Source organism: Lynx canadensis, chromosome C1, assembly GCF_007474595.2.
Source record: "Lynx canadensis isolate LIC74 chromosome C1, mLynCan4.pri.v2, whole genome shotgun sequence".
Taxonomy (NCBI): domain Eukaryota; kingdom Metazoa; phylum Chordata; class Mammalia; order Carnivora; family Felidae; genus Lynx; species Lynx canadensis.
This window is the reverse complement of record NC_044310.1, coordinates 211,450,093-211,470,130: the sequence shown is the minus strand read 5'-3', so window position 1 is coordinate 211,470,130 and position 20,038 is coordinate 211,450,093. Positions and strand designations below refer to the sequence as shown.

The 20,038-nt window shown below is 44.0% G+C and overlaps 1 protein-coding gene across 1 annotated transcript in view; it reads left to right on the top strand.

Annotated features, from left to right (window-relative positions):
* Nucleotides 1-20,038, top strand: part of DNER (delta/notch like EGF repeat containing) — a 186,979-nt gene that overhangs the window by 87,427 nt on the left and 79,514 nt on the right. Inside the window, exon 9 of the mRNA XM_032594126.1 lies at nucleotides 6,392-6,505. Coding sequence (XP_032450017.1) covers nucleotides 6,392-6,505 — 114 coding nt within the window. The remainder of the gene's footprint in view (nucleotides 1-6,391; nucleotides 6,506-20,038) is intronic.

Below are 20,038 nucleotides of genomic sequence, written 5' to 3'. Positions count from 1 at the left end.
GTATTGTTGCATAAGGAGAGGCTAAATCTAACTTGAGAGATATGGTTGATTTTAGGGCAGAAGCTTGAAGCAAGTTGATTGATTTGTGCTAGGAAATGTTTAAGTATCGAGGATTCAGAGATTACCGAGAAAGGCGAACTCCCAATTCTTAGGGAATTTGTTGTTGAAAGAAAACCAACAAAGAAAGGCCTTTTGGTTAATAAACATAATTGATGGAGCATGAAGGAACCCTGTGGGGGACAGCAGGAGACTCTAGGACAAAGCCCTGCTTCCATGGGTCACCTTCTAGGTGGGGAGGTAACAAGTCTACTTGTGTCTTGTCAAGTAGAGGTACGTGCTAAGAAGAAGAATAAAGAAGGGCTTGAGGCCTGAGGTCCGAGCAGGTGATTTCTGCGCAGAGACCCGGCTAATGGCAGGGGCGGCCGTGGAAGGGTGTAGGCTCAGAGGGAACACTTCGTGCAAGGTGGCGGTGGGGCTCCAGGGCTGAGGTTTCTGATGGCCACTCGAGGCTTTCCTGCGTAGGGAAGGTGATCTGAAATGATCTTTTGTGTTTGTTCCCTTGCAAGAATTAAACATAAATCATAGTGATTCTCAAGCTCCATTAAACTTCTCAGCATATACTGGCTTAGCCTTATCTTTCAACTTAAATTCATGCATCAAAAATCAATTATTCAGCTGAACATTTTAATTGAATCGAAGTCTGATAGACGCTCTCATGCACCAAATTATCCCAATCACGACACATTCTTTGCTCAATCTCTGACATCACGTCACCATCTGTGTATGCGGTTCTTCCTCTTTCTGGGGTAAAAGACTCAGACCGCTAAGGGGAGAGCTGTGTTATTCTCGGCTAATTGCAGTTCTTGACCCAAACGAATTAGAACAGGCACTCAGGGGTTGGAGGTTGTTTCCGGGAGAGAGATTTTTGCCTGTCTCCCAAGACCCGGGCATCCGGGACAATTCTCAAGTCGGTGATGAACACACAGAGGCCACTCTTCTCCCTTATTGCCTCCAATGGCAGTAAACACTGGTTCACACTCTCCAAATGGGGTTGATTTCACAACACACAACCCCCTGGATTCATAAGACATCTTGACCTAACTGTTCTGATTTTATCTGTCATCCCCCTCGAGTTTGTAGCAGACTTCCTACCCTGCATCGCTGGATTTAACGTCTCCCTACCTGGTGCTGGAGACGACTTTAATGTACTCTCTTATGTCCTCTACTCCTTTATGAAATTCATTTTTAACCCCCCCCCCAACCTCTGCTTCCTGCTCTTACAGATGAAACTCCCCTGCATTTCCTGTAGTCCCTTTCCCTAGGTTTATTGCTGACTTTCTTCTGAAGCTTTGTGTTACATGACAGTTTGTTTTTTAATTTTTTTAAATGTTTATTTATTTTTGAGAGAGAGAGAAAGAGAGACAGAGTGCAAGTGGGTAGGCAGAGAGAAAGGGAGACACAGAATCTGAAGCAGGCTCCAGGTTCTGAGCTGGTCAGCACATACCCCATGCGGGGCTCAAACCCATGAACTGTGAGATCAGGACCTGAGCCAAAGTCAGACACTTAACTGACTGGGCCACCCAGGTGCCCCTTTGTTACGTGACGGTTTTAAATTCATGCCACACTTCTCTTTCTAGGGCAGGACCACAACTGCTTTCGTTGTATCCTGTGTCTCTGTCACATCTTTGTGTGGTCCTGAGGCCACAGCCTGAAAACACCATTAAAGACTGTGAGAAGAAGCTTGGTGACTTTAGGGACAGTTGAACTCCACGGTGGCCACAGTGCAGTGGTGGATGGGGAGAATGTGTGGGGATGAAGGAGGCAGGGGCCAGATCACGTTGTGCCTTTTACCCGTGGAGTCAAGTGTTTGGGTTTTGTTCCCAGCCCTTTGTAAAGCAGGTGGAAGGTTTTAAGAATAATAGGATATAAGCTATGTCTTAAAAAAATCTCTCCGGCTACTCCCACGTGGACTGTAGAATGGATTGTAGGAAAGCAAGAGTAGGGTAAGGAGATGGGCTGAGGGGCCTTGTCTTAGGTCCTGGTGAGAGGCAATGATGTCCCGACCTGGACAACGTGAAAGTACCATGTGGTTATAACACTAATTTGGAAGGGGGTCCATGAATGCTTCGGGTTTGACTAAGAAGGGGCCATATCACTAGTTCTAAGGAAAGGAATGGAGACAGTTACTGCTATTTGCCTTGGTAGTTGGGTATAGACTTTGTCATTGGAAACCTGAATGAAGGAGATTTTCTCTGTTGTGCATTTTTAAGGACGTCTGAATGGCATCCACACCTTTCATGCATACTGCTGGGCCTTTACATGGGCTTTTCTTTGTGCCTTGCCAATATCCCATTGGGAACTTATGACCTAGGTCTTTAAGTCCTGAAATGCCCATTTGTGTGTGTGTGGGTGCGCGCGTGTGTGTGCATGTGTGTATGTGTGTGTGAGTGTGTGTGTGTGTTAGAGAAAATTCTCCTGTTAGCAACATGCACGAAATGACCACATAATACCTTTCTTATCCACTGTGTTGACACAATCATTGCTTTGCTTGAACGTTCCACAAGGTCCTCTGAATGTGTGTCACTGCTTTGTTTGGGTGAGGAAATGTCCATGATCACCATGGTTATTTTATTCCCCAGAGAAGATACCGGCTTCCCGCAAGATGGAAGAAAGAACCCAGGCAAAGCCTTCATGGTCTCGTAAAATTTAAATTCCATTCACTCATTTAGTTTTAACACCTTGGTTATGATATCAAATGAAAAAACAACAGACATGGATGGGTAATTTGTGTATGCCTTAGATGTGCAGTTCAGAATATTATATATAGGTTAATATCAGGGATTTGTCTGACAACTGTAGATTTCTGCTTTCTGCGGGTCTAAGAAATGACTCACTGGTGTTTAAGAGTCCCTGAAACCAGCAACAGGACACTCGCAGTTCCTTGTCCTCTCCCAGATCTGGCTCCAGTTGGCTCAATGCAGTCAGTGATGGCGCTCCTGGGACTTCCGACTAAATTGGAACTACCTTCTTTGACGTCAAGAATCATGCCTGGCCTGGTGTGGACAAGCGTCAGGCCCTGAATTACAGCTGGGCAGACACACAGGCTGGTTATTGCTAGTAACTGACCAGCTGGTCACCTGCAGCTAAGGATACTCAGTAATCCCATAATCCCATCATCCCAGCTGTGCTTTCCTGCCTCCCTCACTCCTCCACTGCTGTTTTTCTTTTCCAGTTCTATCGAACCTGTAGACATGCCAATATATACATACTTTATAGGTCTAAGGACACACTTTTATTTATAGTTCCATGTTTCCCCTACTGAAAAAATCCTTGCGAGAAAGCTGTAAAGCTTGAGAGCCAAAAGCAATGATATAGTGACTGGTCCCTGACCTGTGTTCCTCATTAGAGAGGACTATTGGCATTTGAGTAAGAAAATTTTCTTGTACTGGGTTGTCTCGGGCAGTGCAAGACTTTAGAATCTCCACCACTAAGTACTGGTTGGACAATCCCAAACACCCCACACACTACAATGTGGATTGACCTCTTAGGTTGAAATCCTACTACACTTGAATGCGTAAATATTGGAGCATTTAACAGCGCTTAAGGTTTAATTTATTAGATTTATTAGATAATAGTGAATTAAATGCATGGGAAGATTTGTGTATTATTCGACAAATGGGGTTCTTAAAAAGAAATTGTTGAAATTAATAAATGTAGTTTAAAGTGTTTAATTCAGTTTGTAAATGGGACCGCACATTAAAGAGGCCATTAGAAGTGATCTTAAAAAAAAAAAATCTCCATTAGTTCGGGATACATCTTGAAGTCTTTACAGGTGAAATGAAATTTGCTTTAAGATACCCCAACAGGGAAAATATAAAACTATGAGAGAGCTAGATGAAATTAAATGGACAGAATGCTAGTGATTGTTGAAGTTAGGTGATAGAGACATGAGGCTTATATACTAGTCTCTCTACGTTTAGGTATGTTTAAAACTCCCAAATAAAAAGTTCAAAGAAAGTGAATGTTAAAATTTTCTCTAAAGAACTTCGAAGCTCATGGAATCCTGAATTTTGCTCGTATTGTTTCTGTCTGGTAGGGACATATACATCCCTTACAGATGTATGATATCTCATTGGCTTTTGGCTATTTTTAATGATTTTGTGTGATTCTGTGGTCACAGTTTTAAGATCTTAGTGATGGCAGGATTCATGACTCTATATCCTGTAAGCACACTGCTTCTAAGAAGCCAGTATTTGTAATTGGCTGTCTTTTTCATGAAGGTACTTTTGTAGTCTGTTGTAGAAATGTTGAAAGCAGGGATTTAAAGAAAATTTTTGGTAAGCCCAAGAATAACCATGGTGTTTAGTCTGTGTCTATCTATGTCTGTGCATTTCCTTATACATCATTTTCTGTTATTTTCCCTTCATGTTAAATACATGTTTTTGAGCACGTGATGCATGTTGCCTCAGGCATGATGATGCATTTAAGGGATTGGGCTCAGGAGTTTGACTCCCCGTGTGCCATTGTGAAAATCACTTAAACTCCCCAGTTCTGTTTCCCCATTCGTGAAACGGACATGGTTATGATACTGACCTCATAGTTTGCAGTGAGGATGAGTTAATGCACAGAAGAAAAAAGAAGTGTTCTATTATAGGTATTAGCTATGATTTTTAGTCAGAAACTTATTTGTCGCACTCTTCTGAAAAACAGTTTGCTCTCCCTCATTCTGAATTTAGGGCCGTCATTTGAAGATCTATGAACATACTGTTATCATATTAAGATATTCTGTTCTGCAATTTTGAAACAGCTTTTTCTCCTAGTGTTTGGATTTTTAGTTTATACAATTATTTTATTCATCTTATCACATTCACTAATAAACTACAATCTCCTGAGCTGTTTTCAAGCCTGTAGGGGAGAGTAAGGTTGTACCTAAATGCCTCCACATTCACAATCTGTAATTTATACTCGTTTTGCAGGTAATTGAAGCTCAGGCGAATCATCCCTCTTCTAATATCACCGATTTACTTTTGCAAATCTCAGATTCAACTGCTAATGACAGTCTTTCAAAACTAATAATTCAGAAAGACAAGTTTTTAAATACTTAATGTACAGCCTAGCAAGGTATAAAATGCTACAGTATGATTATAATCATGTAGAAAATATCTGTGCATAAAAATTTCTGATAGGAATCATCTCCAAATTATTAAGAGTTCTGTCACTCAAATAACAGAACTAAGGGCAGAGCCTCTTTCTGTTTGACATCTTGTGTTCAAAGTTTCTTTCATAGCCATCTTCCACTTTAAAATGAATTTATTTCTCTGGAGGGCTTTGTTTTCAAAGTTACTAAGTAACGTGGAATTTATTCACTTAAAATTTTTTTGATGTATATTCTTGAGAAAGAGAGAGAGAGAGAGAGAGAGAGAGAGAGAGAGAGAGAGAGAGAGAGACAGTGACAGTTCAAGCGGGGCAGGGGCAGAGAGAGAGAGGGAGACACAGAATCCGAAGCAGGCTCCGGGCTCTGAGCTGTCAGCACAGATCCCGACATGGGACTCAAACCCACAAACTGTGAGATCATGACCTGAGCTGAAGTCAGATGCTCAACCGACTGAGCCACCCAGGCTCCCCTAATGTGGAATTTATTTAAAGCTTTTGGGTTGCATTCTCATAGATGGGAGTCCTTACTTCCGTATCACACATGTGTTTATGTTACTGTCCAATGAAATCCCCGCCAGAGTCTTGCTTCACAGAGAATTTACTAGGCTGGATGGGATTCAAATAAAACCAAGAATAATATATTCAGGTGCTTAACATTATGTGTGTCTCAATCTCTTTATCTTTAAAATGAAGGAATGGGGCATGGCATTAACACAGAACGGTTCTTCCAGCTGTAAAATATAAATTAAAGAAATTTTAATGACTTGCATTTTTCCTTGTGCTTTTTAAAAATAGGTATTGGGATGACACTGACACAGGGAAAGTGGCCGTCCTCTCAGTTAGATGGCCTCTCAGTTAGATGGCCTCTCGTCTACAAACACATTGTAGACTGTGTTTTGTCCTGTGTCAGACAGAAGCTGGGAACCCTCAGTTTCTGAAGGTTCTGACTCGTATTTCAAAGTAAAGTGCAGGGCTAAGGCTGAAGGAAAGTCTCTCCTTGCAGTAAAAGATTTTTGCAAAGTAAATGATTTTTGAACTGTGATTCTAAACTGCTAAGACTGTTTCTCATTGCAAAACCAAAGCAGACCGAGGAGGAGTGGCTGGGTGGGGGGCTCTTTTGCTCAAAGCTGCTGCTTTTGGTGGGTGGGGTACTGATTAGACTCCATCAGTTCCTGGGGTAGTTCGCAATGGTTTTGGAATAACACATTTTATAAAATATCTATCTTGTTTTATTCAGGTTATACTGGAGAGCTGTGCCAATCCAAGATTGATTACTGTATCCTAGACCCATGCAGAAATGCAGCAACATGCATTTCTAGTCTCAGTGGATTCACCTGCCAGTGTCCAGAAGGTAAGTATTATTGCCTAAGGATACCTGTTTTTTCTTCCCATTTTTAACCCATAAACTACTTTGATAAGCTTTAAATTTCTGAAAACCTCCGTGCGAGAGAACTTCCTCCATTTGTTCCATTTATAAAGCAAAATATAAGGTAGTCTTTTCTTAAAAAATTCTGTGCTAGAATAGCTTGAGAATTATGTTTGAATATTAGACATAATCTAGGAATTTCTGTGATTTTACTTACACCTTGAAAATGAATACATGTAACACAGTGATAACTATAAGTTTTTTCCTAAATTTCACGCGTTAAATTTTCAAATTTTTGTTTGTTTTAGATACCAGTACACATAGAAAATATTTCAACATGAAGTTCACCTGCTTTTATTTTATTTTATTTTATTTTATTTTATTTTATTTTATTCTTAAAAAATGTTTATTCCTTTAGGCAGGGAGAGGGTGTGAGCAGGGGAGGGGCATAGAGAGAGGGCGAGAGAGTGAGAATCCCAAGCAGGCTCCGCGCTCTTAGCACAGAGCCGGATGCGGGACTCCATCTCCGGATCCTGGGAGGTCATGACCCGGGTGAAAATCAAGAGTTGGACGCGTGACGGACTGAGCCACTCGGGTGCCCGTCACCTGCTTTTATTTTTAAATCAACTTTCTAACACCTTAGAAACTTCAGGTTATCTGGAAAGTCACATCTTTTGAGCTACTTTTATTTTTATTTATTTATTTATTATTTATTTTAATGTTTATTTTTGAGAGAGAGAGAGAGAGCGCGAGCAGGGGAGGGGCAGAGAGAGAGGGAGACAGAATCCGAAGCAGGCTCCATGCTCTGAGCTGTCAGCACAGAGCCGGGCGCGGGGCTGGAACTCGTGAAGCACGAGATCGTGACCTGCGCCGAAGTGCCACCCAGGCGCCCTTTTAGCTACTTTTAGTTAAAAAAAAAGTTTTACTGTTAGAGTAGTTCGACCTGAAGGGGCAGGCAGGTGACCATAGTTAGCAAGCTGGTATTCAAGATACGATTTTGTACTCAGAGGAAGTTCTCATTTCTGCTTGGAGGGATGTTATGGAAGGGATTACTTTAAACACTAATGTTGTAAGAATAACTTGATGTTAGAGTTTTTTGTTCTTTATTTTTTTGAGTTTTATTTATTTATTTATTTATTTTTATTTTTTAACATTTATTTATTATTGAGAGACAGAGCACGAGCAGAGGAGGAACAGAGAGAGAGGGAGACACAGAATCCGAAGCAGGCTCCAGGCTCTGAGTTGTCAGCAAAGAGCCCGACGCGGGGCTCGAACTCACGAACTGTGAGATCATGACCTGAGCCGAAGTCGGTCTCTTAACCGACTGAGCCACCCAGGCGCCCCTAGAGGTTTTTGTGTTTGTTTGTTTTTAAAACCGGCGTGTCAGCTCCTGATCCGCAGAGGTACTCGGACAACTGCATAAAGTATGAGGACTGCAGAGTCGTCTGCAGAGATGAAGTGTAGAGTCTGAGTGCGAACACTCTGGAACCGTCTCTGGGATCCACATTACCCTACCCTGCCCCTGGCTGAGAGGCTGCAGGGCAGCAGTGGTTCAGCACGGCACTTGCTGAAAGGCCACCAACCTCCCAGGTGACCCAGGGGCTCAGGGTTGCAGCATCTCCTCCTCCTCAGTGTTTTGAAGACCCGACGTGAAGAAGTGAATCCTGTCCCCCAGCTTCCGCTCACCTGTGCAGGGGTGGGAGCTGCGCCCCCAGGTTGCTTGTGCTTGCGATGTATGTGGTTACCATGGCAGCGGAGTAGAGTGTGTTTGAGAAAAGTGTGTTTCACCCTCCCCTTGGGTCTCTGGAGCGGATGGAAAACGCGGGCATGTTGAAAGGGGTTGAGGGCTGAGCAAGCAGCACGCATTGTCCCTCACACGTGGAGCTCTGCAGATTTTCAGGGCTTCGCTGCACCCTGGGTCAGGCGGTTGCTAACCAACTGGTTGTAGCCTGTGCTTGCGGTCAGGGGTGGGCGTCAGGGTCACCAGCTGATTGACTGCAGCAAATCATGAATCCCCCCCCCGCCGCCACCCGCTCCTCCTAAATGTGGGCTAGAATGAGACTGCATACTTCCCAGAACTGTTCCGGGTACAAATGGGATTCTTGCGAAAGAGCTTTGAAAACTCCAAATTGCTTATTTTTACAGTTTTGACTGTCACCAGAAGGTTAAAATGAGACCCCAGAGGCTCATAGAGGCAGTGACTTCAAAAATCACAGCAGCCATAAAGGATGGCCCTCGAAGTAGGACCCAGGGGTTTTACTTTCCCTCATACCGCCCTTTTTCCTAGTGCATAAAGATGGCCGAGCACTTCCTGTTTGCCAGGGGCTACGCTGGGCGCTGGGACTTCAGGGCTAGTGGGGCTGAGATGGGGCCTCCCGTGGAGCATCCACAGATAAATGTGTAATTACAGCAGGACCAGGGCCTTGAAGATGTGTCCAAAAGGGAGCTGTTTAGTCTCGGACAGCTGGGCGTGTTGCCCCCATGTGGAGACCCTGAGTGAGGACAGGGAGGAGAGCGGCAGAGTTGAGGGCATCACCGATGAGGGAAGACGGTGAGGAAGAAAGTGGGTGATGGGAAGCTGATGTATGCATGGCTTCACGGGGCTTTGTGTGCCCAGGCGGGACATTTCCTCTTCATCCTGAGGGGGAGACGGGGGCTTAGGTTTGGAGCCTGTTTCCACCACTGACTCACCAGCTCTGTCTCATGGGTAAGTGAGTTCATACCTCTCGCTCTCTGTCTCAGTTTACTAATCTGTAAGCTGGGGAAATGCTAATGCCCACTTAATAGGGACAGTGAGGATTAAGTGAGATGTTGCAGGTACAGTAGTTAGCACAGTGCCTGGCTAAATGGCTGTTCAGTATTAGCTGCTTCATCGTTACTGTTTTCCTAGTAACAATTACTGTTGAACCATTGATGAATTTAAATGGGAATTTGTCGTTTTCATTCCCGAACAGTGTGGAACATAGAGTGGGAGTAAGGAGGAGAGTTTGGAGATTGTTGTAGAAGTCCAGGGAACAGGTGTTGACTGTTAGAAGGGGAAGGGTGGGGCTTAGAAAGGAGGGAAGCTGATGGATTTGGGAGAACTTGAGAGGTCAAGTGAGGGGGCCTGAGATGGGTGGGTGATGGGGGGGAGGGGCAAGCTTGTTCCCTCTGTCAGTCTGTGGCAGGCTGTGCCGTTCCTGGAGAAAAAGAAATGCAGAGCACAAGTGTCCTATTTTGGGCGTGTTGAGTTTGAGTGGCCTTTGTGACATCCAAGTGGAGCTGTCAGCTGTGAATCTGGAAGCTGGTGAAGTCTGGGCCAAGTCCAAATGCAGACCCATTAGCCCATAGATGGCAGTTTGAACCTTGGCATCCGGGGGATTGTCTAGGGAGCCTTCATTTTTATCCAGTGGCCTGTCAGTTCCTCCACGCTGTCTAGATAAAGCCTAGGGGAAATGTGACGCTCTGGAATGCAAAGAATGAAGACCAATTTCCCGACAGTCTTTGTGTGAAGAGTTTTTTCAGAGGTTCACCTTCACTGAAGACAGACCAGGGAAAAGGGGCTTTACTTCCAGTTCTGAAGAATTCATTGCAGTGTTTTGGAGCCTCTTAGTAGGAGTGTGAGGCCGTGACCGGGTGGCTGGCGTTTTTGAACCAGCCCCTCCCACTGGCTTGTTCTCTGGGTGCTTGTGGTAGAAAATAATGTTTATAGAACACGTCGCGTCTCCAGGATCCCTCTCGTTTCCGGCACACTGCGAAGACAAGTTTGGAAAGTGTCTTGAGTCCACAGAATGTTCTGGACTTCTGAGCTAGCATTAGGACCCTTCCTGCCTCCTTTTTTTCCTTTCTTTCCTTTTTTTTTTTTCTTTTTCTCCAGTGATGAACGTTTTCTTGTCATGTTTGCTTTATACACGTGCATTTACGTGTATAGTTTGTTTCTTTGCAAAGTAATTTGAGATGAGAAACATCATGGCTCTTCATCCCCAAATAAATCAGTTTGTGTTTTCTGAGAATTAGCACAGTCTTCTTTAGATCTTATGGTGTGCCTAGAAAATTATCACACCTAAGAAATTTAGTAATTGTTTCCTCATATTACGTACTATGCATCCTTTTTTCATTTATTCCTTTATGTGTATTAATTCTGTCTGCCCCGGTTCCCTGTGTTCTCTTGAGAGGGAGGGAAAACCGCACGCCAGGAGCATTTAACGCCACATTTTATATTAGGAGGAGGTTAATAAAAATGTGTTAAATGAACGAATTATAAAAGTCAGCACCTCAGTATCACTCTGTAGTCTGCCAGCACCTCTGATCCTTACGACAATTCTATGAAGCAGACGCTATTAATATCTCCATTTAACATATTGGGAAACTGAGGCACAAGGGGATCAAATAACCTGCCGGTGATCACATAGCTAGAAATTTAAACCCAGGCACCTTGGCACTGGCCTTCTTAACCATTGTCCTATAGTGTCTCTAAATACATCCTTCAAAATACACTCGGTCTCATTTTTTTTTTTTTTTAAAGATGATCTCTGTAACAATAGTCATGAATAGAATAAATGCCACGTTTGTTGGGTTCTAAAACTTTTAAATGTCCCTGCTAAAAATTTCTGAAGTCTGGGAAAAGCTGGAAATTTTTTTTTTTTCATATATATAAAAATTTACATAAATTTAAATATATATGTATTTCTTTTTTGTAAGAACGGTGAAATCCTTTTACAGCAATTCCCTCCCAGTCCGGAAAGCTGTTACAACTAGGTTTTCCCTCTGGATAGCGCTTTCAACTCAGCACATTCACATCCTGGCTCTTTTCCATCCTTTTCCTCTTCATTCTGTTTCTTTCAAGGATCCTTCTGCATCCAACCTGGACCAGGTCCTTCGAGGTTGGAGTCCTTCCTTCCTGTCTGTCTCTTTGACTCTCGCCTCCTTTTTAACCTCTTTCCAAAAGTTCAAAGTCAGTGAGGCCCGCGAGACAGCTTGTGCTGTAATTATCATTTAAGCTCTCCTTCTGGAAGGTTTCTGCTTTCCTCCTACACTTAGGTTTTTATTCTTTGTCAACAGGTTCTGTCTTTTCTCTGAATTTCTACTTAACGTTCACTGGGCCCACATTTGAAAAGTGCAGTTTTGGATTGTGGTTCCTGTGCAGGTGACAAGAAGCAAAAGTAAAAATGTCAGGAGTGTTTTCTTGCAGATACTTTACCAAACAACAGCAGCAAAGAGGAGAAATTAGAAGCTGATCTTTTTGCCTACGTGTTTACTCTGTATGCAGATACTGTCTTTATGTTTGGTTTAGAACTTTGAGATCCTTCAATTTTAAACCAAATGCATTTTAATTCTGAAGACATCTAATTATATATACTTACCATCACTGCCTATTGGTATTTAAATATGTAGATTTAAATATATGAATACATTTAAATACATACGTAAATAAAATCTGAATATAACTGTCTAGCCATCCTCTCTGCTTCAGTACCTCTGAATTTTTATTTTGTCCGCCTCAGAATTTGAAGTAGACCACCACACAGACTAATAGGGAATAAAAAGAACTTGGTAGAGATGAAAGCATTCAGCAATAAAGCACATTTGTGGGTCCTACAGGTATGTTGATCTGCATCATGCAGGGCACAGAATCACATTGCAGAGAACCTGATCGCTTGCCTGGTATCTACCTCGGCGTGTGGCGACCAGAGACTGACGTGAGAATATGGAGCTCCAGGCACTAGGTTTGAGCAGATATCATCGCATCCGATAGATTGTAAAAACATTAGTCAGAGGTTATTTTCTGGTGTCACACTTGCTGATGGGAGTACAGACCCACAGAGTTTGTGTGAGCAGCTCTTGCCCTGCAATTCTGAAGGCAGATACTGCAGCCAGGGAGGGGACCTGCTTCCACACCGGACTCCACTGTCAGCCATGCAGGTCTTGTGACTTGGAAACTCCGTAGCCACGTGTGGTTAGTGTCCTTCTCTGGCCCGGAGGTTAGTAGACCTGAGTCTGGGGCCAGAGAGGAGGCGGGGGAGTGGGGTGGTTACAAGTGTGGATTGAGGGTCCCATCGCTTGTGTTTGAATGCTGGACCTGTCCCCTGTGCAGCTAGCTCTGTGCTTCTCCGGGGCTCATTTTTCCACTTAGAAAATGGGGATGATATTAGGACGTGCTTTATAAGTCGGTGTGAGGAACAGAAAAGCCCTCAGCTCTGTGCTTGGCAAAGAGTAAGTACTGAATAGTGTTAGCGATGATGATGATGGTGGTGATGGTGGAGAATTTAGCCACATCACCTTGGGTGAGTCGTACAGTTTTCATCTCCTCCAGCCATTGTTTTCTTGTTTTAATGATGAAGATTGACTATTACCTTTAAGGGACCCTATTCCTGATAGTCTCTGATTCACATACATCAGCCTAAGAGCCCCTTGCTGAGTCAATAAATCCAGCTTGTTGTTTCAAGTAATGTTTACAGAGAAAAGTTTCATAACCTCTAAACGACTCCCTAAAACTTAATGTCGGCCCTCGGGCCCTGTAAGTCAAATCCCATTGCAACAAGCTCCAAGGGTTTATCCAAACTATTTTTGTTTTTCTACATTTTATAGCCTTGCGTAATCTAGCCATATAAATCCTTTTGTCCAACTCAAATGTCAGTGGTAATGCTTTTCATCTTAGAGGGATTTACAGGCAATAGCCACACATGTCATAAAAATTATCCCCGAGATAATGTGTATTGTTCAGAAACCGGGCATGTTACCCAATAAGGATTTAGGAGTCATACAGTCCTAGGATTTGGTTGTTTTTCCCCAGTATCCTGATAGGTAGGATTTCGGTGAAAGCACTCTCTTAGGACCTTATTAAACTGCATGTATTTACATAAGAAATGTGCAACATGTCCTCGTAAAATTACCAGGCCTGAATAAGGTACTGTTCTTATTTTTTTGAAAATTTGGCACTATCCCTAAATCACCACATCAGTTAGGAACTGTAGCAGCTGCGATCCCCGGCGCTCCAACAGGCATGTAGTTTCACCTCTTGGAGACAGAGCAGGCTTTAAGACTTACCAAGTGTGAGTAAAACTTTATTTCTGCGCTTGGTGTATGCTGATTAATTTTTGGTGTACAGCTAAGCTCATATTTCTTTTCTTTGTGTCCCCACATAGCACAGTTTCTCTGAGATGGTTTACCTAAAAATACCGCGAGGGATTTTGCTTGCCCGCTTCCCCCATTCGCGGCGGGACCAGATGCACTCACCTTAGTACATGACCAGGGTCCTGTCATCTTTAGCTGTGCTGCCCTCCTGGGAACCGTTCTGATGCCCAGGTTAGTGGTGGCAGATGACAGTTGGAAGTTGCAACGTGACAAGTGAATGGAGAAATAAATCATGATACCTTGGTGCTTTTCTTTTTAAGAAGAGGTAGGGGATCCCTAATAGGTGAATACAAATCCCGATTTCTTGAGGTGTGTGTCCAGATCTGCACGGGAAAGTTATTTAGCGCTCTGAAAACTTTTTGGCTTTAAAAATTTGGGTAGACGGCCTAAATTTCAACCGTCATTTCTCTTGTGGCTTCAGGAATCACCACAGCATCGGCGATAACCATGACAACGAGGATATCTGCCATTTGTTGAGTGCCTGCTATGTGTTTGGTGCTTGAAGTTAGTATTTGGTGTAAGTTAGCAGTTAGCTGCTGAGGCTCAGATAGATGTTGCTGCTTGAGTTTGAATCTGTGTTTGATCACGTTTTACTTGGGGACCTTGGGCAAGTAAACCTAAATCCTCTGTGCCTCATTTTCTGCATCTGTGGAGTGAAGGTAGTATTAGTGCCAACCTAATGAGGTTGTTACAAGGATTAAATGGGTATACAGTACTCAGAACAGTGGGGTAAGTGATTAATATAAGCGTACAAGGTGTATACGTGTACAAGGTAGGTCCCGAGGCTCTAAGGTCCTGGTGGACCCGGGTGAAGACTAGGTTTGTCTAACTCTGGAGTCCGTGTTCACTCTGCTGAACTAAGCTCCTTCTCTGGTCAAGTTCACCTTTGTGACAACTAGCTGGTTGGGTACAGGTCTGCTTTCCACCCTGGGTCTCTAGGCTTGTCGAGGGCAGTGATGCTCAACTTTTTTTTGGTATTCCTTAGCACACCTGGCACTTAGGTACCTATGAGCCTTGTGTTGAATGTCTTGAGTGAGTAAATATCTCAAAACTGTTTCAACAGTTCAACAGTGTCATTTAATATGGGAAGAGACTGGAGCCAAGATGAGTTAACCAGGGTCCACTGATGTAACCAGGTGACTGTCATTGGTTAGACTCATTGCAAACTCAAGCTAGCAGTGAGGCCGGTGGGGGTGGCTGGGAAGGGAGGCTCTGATCTCATCCAGGATCCCATTCGGCATGATTTAGGGGTCATCAGAGACTTGGGCAGAGTTGATATACAGAATTGGGGGATCCCTTCTCTGGCTGTCTTCTTTCCTAGGACCCTTTCCCATTCCTCATGGTGTGCCTGTCCCTGGCTGGTTCCTAGCAGGCTTAATGCTAGCGTCTTTGTGTCCTTGGGCCATAGTCACATCCAAGGCTGCCTGCAGGGTGGGGCTCCCCAAACGTGAAACTACCCCCATGCCAGCTGCTGCCTTTATGTTCTGACTTTCCTCTAAAACCCTGTCCACTTTTGTTCACTTTCCAGAGCCAGGTAGTGGTGGGGTTATTTGGCCTGGAGCTAACTGTTGTTATTTGTGGGACAATCTGTTAAGAAAGCTTATTTCTCCATATAAGAAGCCGAATGCCCATATAATTGTTTTTAATAGCAACAAAGATCCTTTACAATGGAAATACAAATATTCTAGAGGCAACTGGGTGGCTCGGTCAGTTAAGTGTCAGACTTCAGCTCAGGTCATGATCTTACAGCTCATGGGTTCAGCCCACGTTGGGCTCTGTGCTGACAGCTCAGAGCCTGGAGCCTGCTTTAGATTCCTCTCTCCTTCTCTCTCTGCCCCTCCCCTGCTCATGCTTTGTCTGTCTGTCTCTCAAAAATAAATAAACATTTAAAGAAAAAAAAAAGAAATACAAATATCCTAAAAGTAAGTATAATTTTTATTTTTCCCTGCAGTAGAATTTATCTCCATATACGTATATACTCATATATATGTATATGCATATGCATAAGCATATGTATGTATGTGTGTGTGTGTATATACACACACACACACACACACACACACACACACACACTCACTCTGTTTTAGATAATTGGAAGAGGCTGGAGACAAATTTTTGTCTGACTTGGACCAAAGTACCATGCGATGTGGTCCTGGGTCTTATTGTGAACAGTTCAGATCTGGGCTCAGAGTCCTATAAGCGTGTTAAGGTGGGGCTGACAGAGAGACTCGGCCTAAGAGAATTGAACACGCACACAGCTGTGAAAGTAGAAGAATGTTGGTTAATTGCTTTATCATCTTCCATTTTTGGCTAAATAATTCTTTCTTTGGCTTGGTTTTTCCAACCAAGTTCTCATGTCCTGAGACCTGATGTCATACTGATAAAAGGGCCCCAAAGATAGATGCTTAGGTTTCCCCTCCCATCACATAGCCCATTCTTGAAGCATTTTCCACTTGTCTTCTAACTGCCCCAAGTATGTTTGGTTGTAATTTATATGAAGACCTTGTCCCTTCCTCACCTTCAGCTCCTGACTCTACACTTAGTAATGCATCTGGTCACTGTACATCAGGGCATGCACGTGGGCTGATGTCACCACTATCTCCTCTCACTGTATTTGACCATCACCCTCTGCTCTGTTACAGTCTGGGACTTCATATCACACTTTAAATAGTTTTATCATTTTTCCCTTCGCTATCAGAGAATCCAGTGCTCAGATGAGCTCAAAGATAAAGAAACACCCGTATGATTCCATCCCCATGAGAGATCACTTTGAATTTTAGGCAACTATCTTTGAAGTCTCTTTTTAATGTGCATTTGGAAAAACTAAAATTGGATCTTACTGTGCATTCTCTTTTGTAATGAGCTCCTTAAACTGAACAATGTGTTCCAAATGTTCTCCTGTATCGTTCATTATTTTCTTAAAGAACTGTTCTTAGTGGCTGCATTTTATACCATCATATGAATGTGGCATAATGGATTTAATGAACGACCTAATCGTCCACATACTATTTATTGATCACCTACTTTGCGGCACTTACTGTGCTAATGATGAGGGATCTAGGAGTGAACAAGACAGATGGGGCTCTGGTTCACGGTTTTTGAGACAATGTAGGCACTATAATCAGGGATGTGGCCGAGCTCTGCTGGGATGATCCAGTGTGCTTCGGAAGGGGGCCCCCCACCCAGACCGGGGGCTAGAAGAAAAGTCAGGAAATGTTCCAAGGGAAGTGATGTTTCAACAGAGACCTAAAGGGAAGGCAGCACCAAGATGAGTAAGTTAGGCCTGTTGGGAGAGGACAGTCTCCCAGGAAGAGAACATCGATAGCATGCGGGAAGGTGCAGCAGAGAGGGGGTGCCAGGTTTGAAGAACAAAATGGAGCTCAGCAGAGCTGTTCGCAGAATGTGATGGAGTGTGGGCGGCATGGGTGAGGGACTGGCGTAGAAGCCAGCCCAGCAGGCCTTCAAACACACGACACGGGGATCAGGCCTTCAAACACCACCACAAGGGGATCAGGCCTTCAAACTCACGACAAAGGGATCAGACTCCACCCGACAGTGTTGTGGGGGGGCACCGTGATTAGTTTCAGCAGGGGAGGGGCAGAGCTTTAGCGTTTGGGAGAAATTACAGTGGCTGAAGGAGGAATAATGGATCAGAGGAGGACAAGAGTCAGAGAACCCTGTTTGGAACCTCACACGGTAATTTAGGTGAGCAGTCACGGTGGGATGAAATGGGGAGGTGACAGTGGAGATAGAAGTGGACAGACTGGCTGAAGAAGGAGAAGGAGGAGAGGGACCACAGGGACAAGGCAGACTTCAGAAAGCTGTAGGCAAGTGCATGTATGGGGTGCTGCGGGATGGCGAGCAGCTTTGAGGAGAGGGTGGGAAGTTCCGTATGGGACATGAATTGAACGAACCCATGAAACATCCAGAGGAAGCATCGAGCAGTCAGCTAAGTAAGTGAACCTGAAGCATGGAGAGAGTGCTGGTCTGGAGAGGTTAAGTTTGAGAGGTTGAGTCCAGAGCCTAATCTGAGCCACGGGCTTGTGTGAAGCCACCCGGGGGAAGCACCCAGTGGGGAAGGAAAGACTGACCAGGACAAAGTGAGGAACGCCACCTTTGGGATCCCTGAGGAAATGGAGTTTGCAAAGGGGACATTGAGGTTCCTTTTTTTGGCTATTTTTTTTTTTTGTCGTGTTGCGGAGAATATTTTGTACGTGTATTTTTTATGCGTTTTTCATCTGTTTCCTTAGGACAGAGGCTCACAAAGTTGTATGTAACTTTTGTAAACCTGGAAACCTTGTGGTCCAGTTGCAGAGGTGAGACCCAGTTGAAGAAATCCCAGGAAATTAGAAAAAAAAAAAAAAAAAAAAAAAGAAACAGCAACCCTCATCTTCTGTTTGAAGTCTTTGAGAATTCTCTCACTTGTGAAGGTGTCTTCTTTGTGTTTCCCCATCTCCTCAGACCGTAGCTGCCCTTGAGTATCCGTCTTTCCCTTACTCTTACCATCCATTTATTATTTTTAATCAATTACTTTTTATCAGGAGGATTGACTAGGGAAAGGCGGTAGCCTTTTGTTTTCACACAGAGTAACTTTTACAGCACGTCTGTATCCATTAAAAATCTTGATTTTTCAACAATAGATAAATAGACCAGAAAATGTGAGGGGCAGGGGGTGGGGGGGAGGAGTGTACTGGCTCTGTAGCAAATACGCATGATGAATTCAGGCATGGCTTGATCCAGAAGCTCAAATAATGTCAGCAAGCCTGAATTTTTCTCTCTCTAGCAGTCTTCCTTCTGCTTTCCTGTGTTGGCTCCATTCTGAAGATGGGTGGGGAAGAGTTTGTCTTCTCCCAGCAAAAGCCACGGGGCTGACTTAGAGTGTTCTGAATTGAGACATTGGCTTACCACCGGCCAGGGAATGGACTGCTTTGGCTGGCCAAGTCTCAGACACAAAGTCACTCTTGGAGCTGGCATTTGGAGTCAATTCCCTCCAAACTCTTAGGGGCTGAGAAAAGAGGTATGTTGCTTCCCAGAGGGAAGTCAGTGTATAGTTGTCACAATTAAGGATAATCAATGAAAGTTAGGAGAGTAAAAGTAGTGAATTAATGCTGTAGTGGTCGAATGTGATGGCACTGGGCACAAAGATCTGTATTGGTTCAGAGCAAAAAGACAGTTCTGAAATGTAATAGTAGTTTATACATTTTCTTCCTCATGACTAAATACAAGAAACTCTGTGGCTACCAGCAGAAAATAAACCGTATGAAGGAAAGGTACATTCTCCTTAAGAAAAATCCTGATGGCAGGCCCCACCCCCGACCAGTTAAGTCAGTATCCCCGAGGTGGGAACCAGGCATCATTCTCAAAGCTCTCCAGTGGTTCTAGCCTGCAACCAGGGCTGAGAACCTCTGTGGCTGAAGAACACAGAGTTCTCTCGGGCGTTCGCTCCCTCGGTGTTCTCTGTGTGCAAGTGGAAACTGTGCTATGCCACGTATTGTCACGTATCAGCATGTATGAAATTCATGAAAATGAGTGTCATTTTTGTTTAAGCAGATGAAGGAACTAAGGCTCAAAATCCACATCATTCGAGAAGGGCATATTTGTGTGGAATTTCACTTCTGTCCATTTCCAGATGGCTTTGGACAAAATTACTTAACCCTCCGGGCTTCAGTGTCCTTATGTGTAAAGGGTAACACCCATCTCCTGGAGCTGTTGGGTAGTACGCGGTAGGTGGGTATTCAGCACCTGTGTCTCCCTCCCGTGTCCCATTTCTTAGTTTCTATCTTTTTTTGTCTTTCGCTTTTCTCCAGTCTCAATTTCTACAAAGAGTGGAAACGTTTTTCACGCATGCGGAAGGCAATCCTGTGGCTAGCTTTCAGGGCAAATTTCTTGTTGTTGTTCACGTCAGAGAGAATGGCTATACGGTTTGTGCAGGATTCCCAGCCTCTTGGGGGTTCCCAGGTTCCTCTCTGGTCTCCTACAGTAGCTTCTGGAGTATTCTTTCTGGTTTACTCTTGCCCTCTACAGTCTGATCTCCACACAGTAGGCAAAGTGACCCTTCTAAAATGTAGATCCCACATTTTCACTCCCTGCCTCTCAGATCTCAGGTAATTGCTCACCCAAAGTGTGGTGTAGGGCCAACACATCCCTGGCAACCTCTTGGACCTCATTTCTTACTACTCCCTGCTTTTCCCACTTCTTTCGAGTGTCATCTGCCTCCCACTGTTCTTCAAACACAGCAGGGGCTTGGGGATTGTCCTCCAGGCGGCACCATTCACCTCAGAACACAAGGCTATTTGGGGCATTTGCACCTGATGCTGTTTTTGCTGGAAACCTTGCTCCGGACTTGACTATGGATCAGTCCCTCAGGCCATTGAGATCTCCCTCACCACCGTATTTAAGACAGCC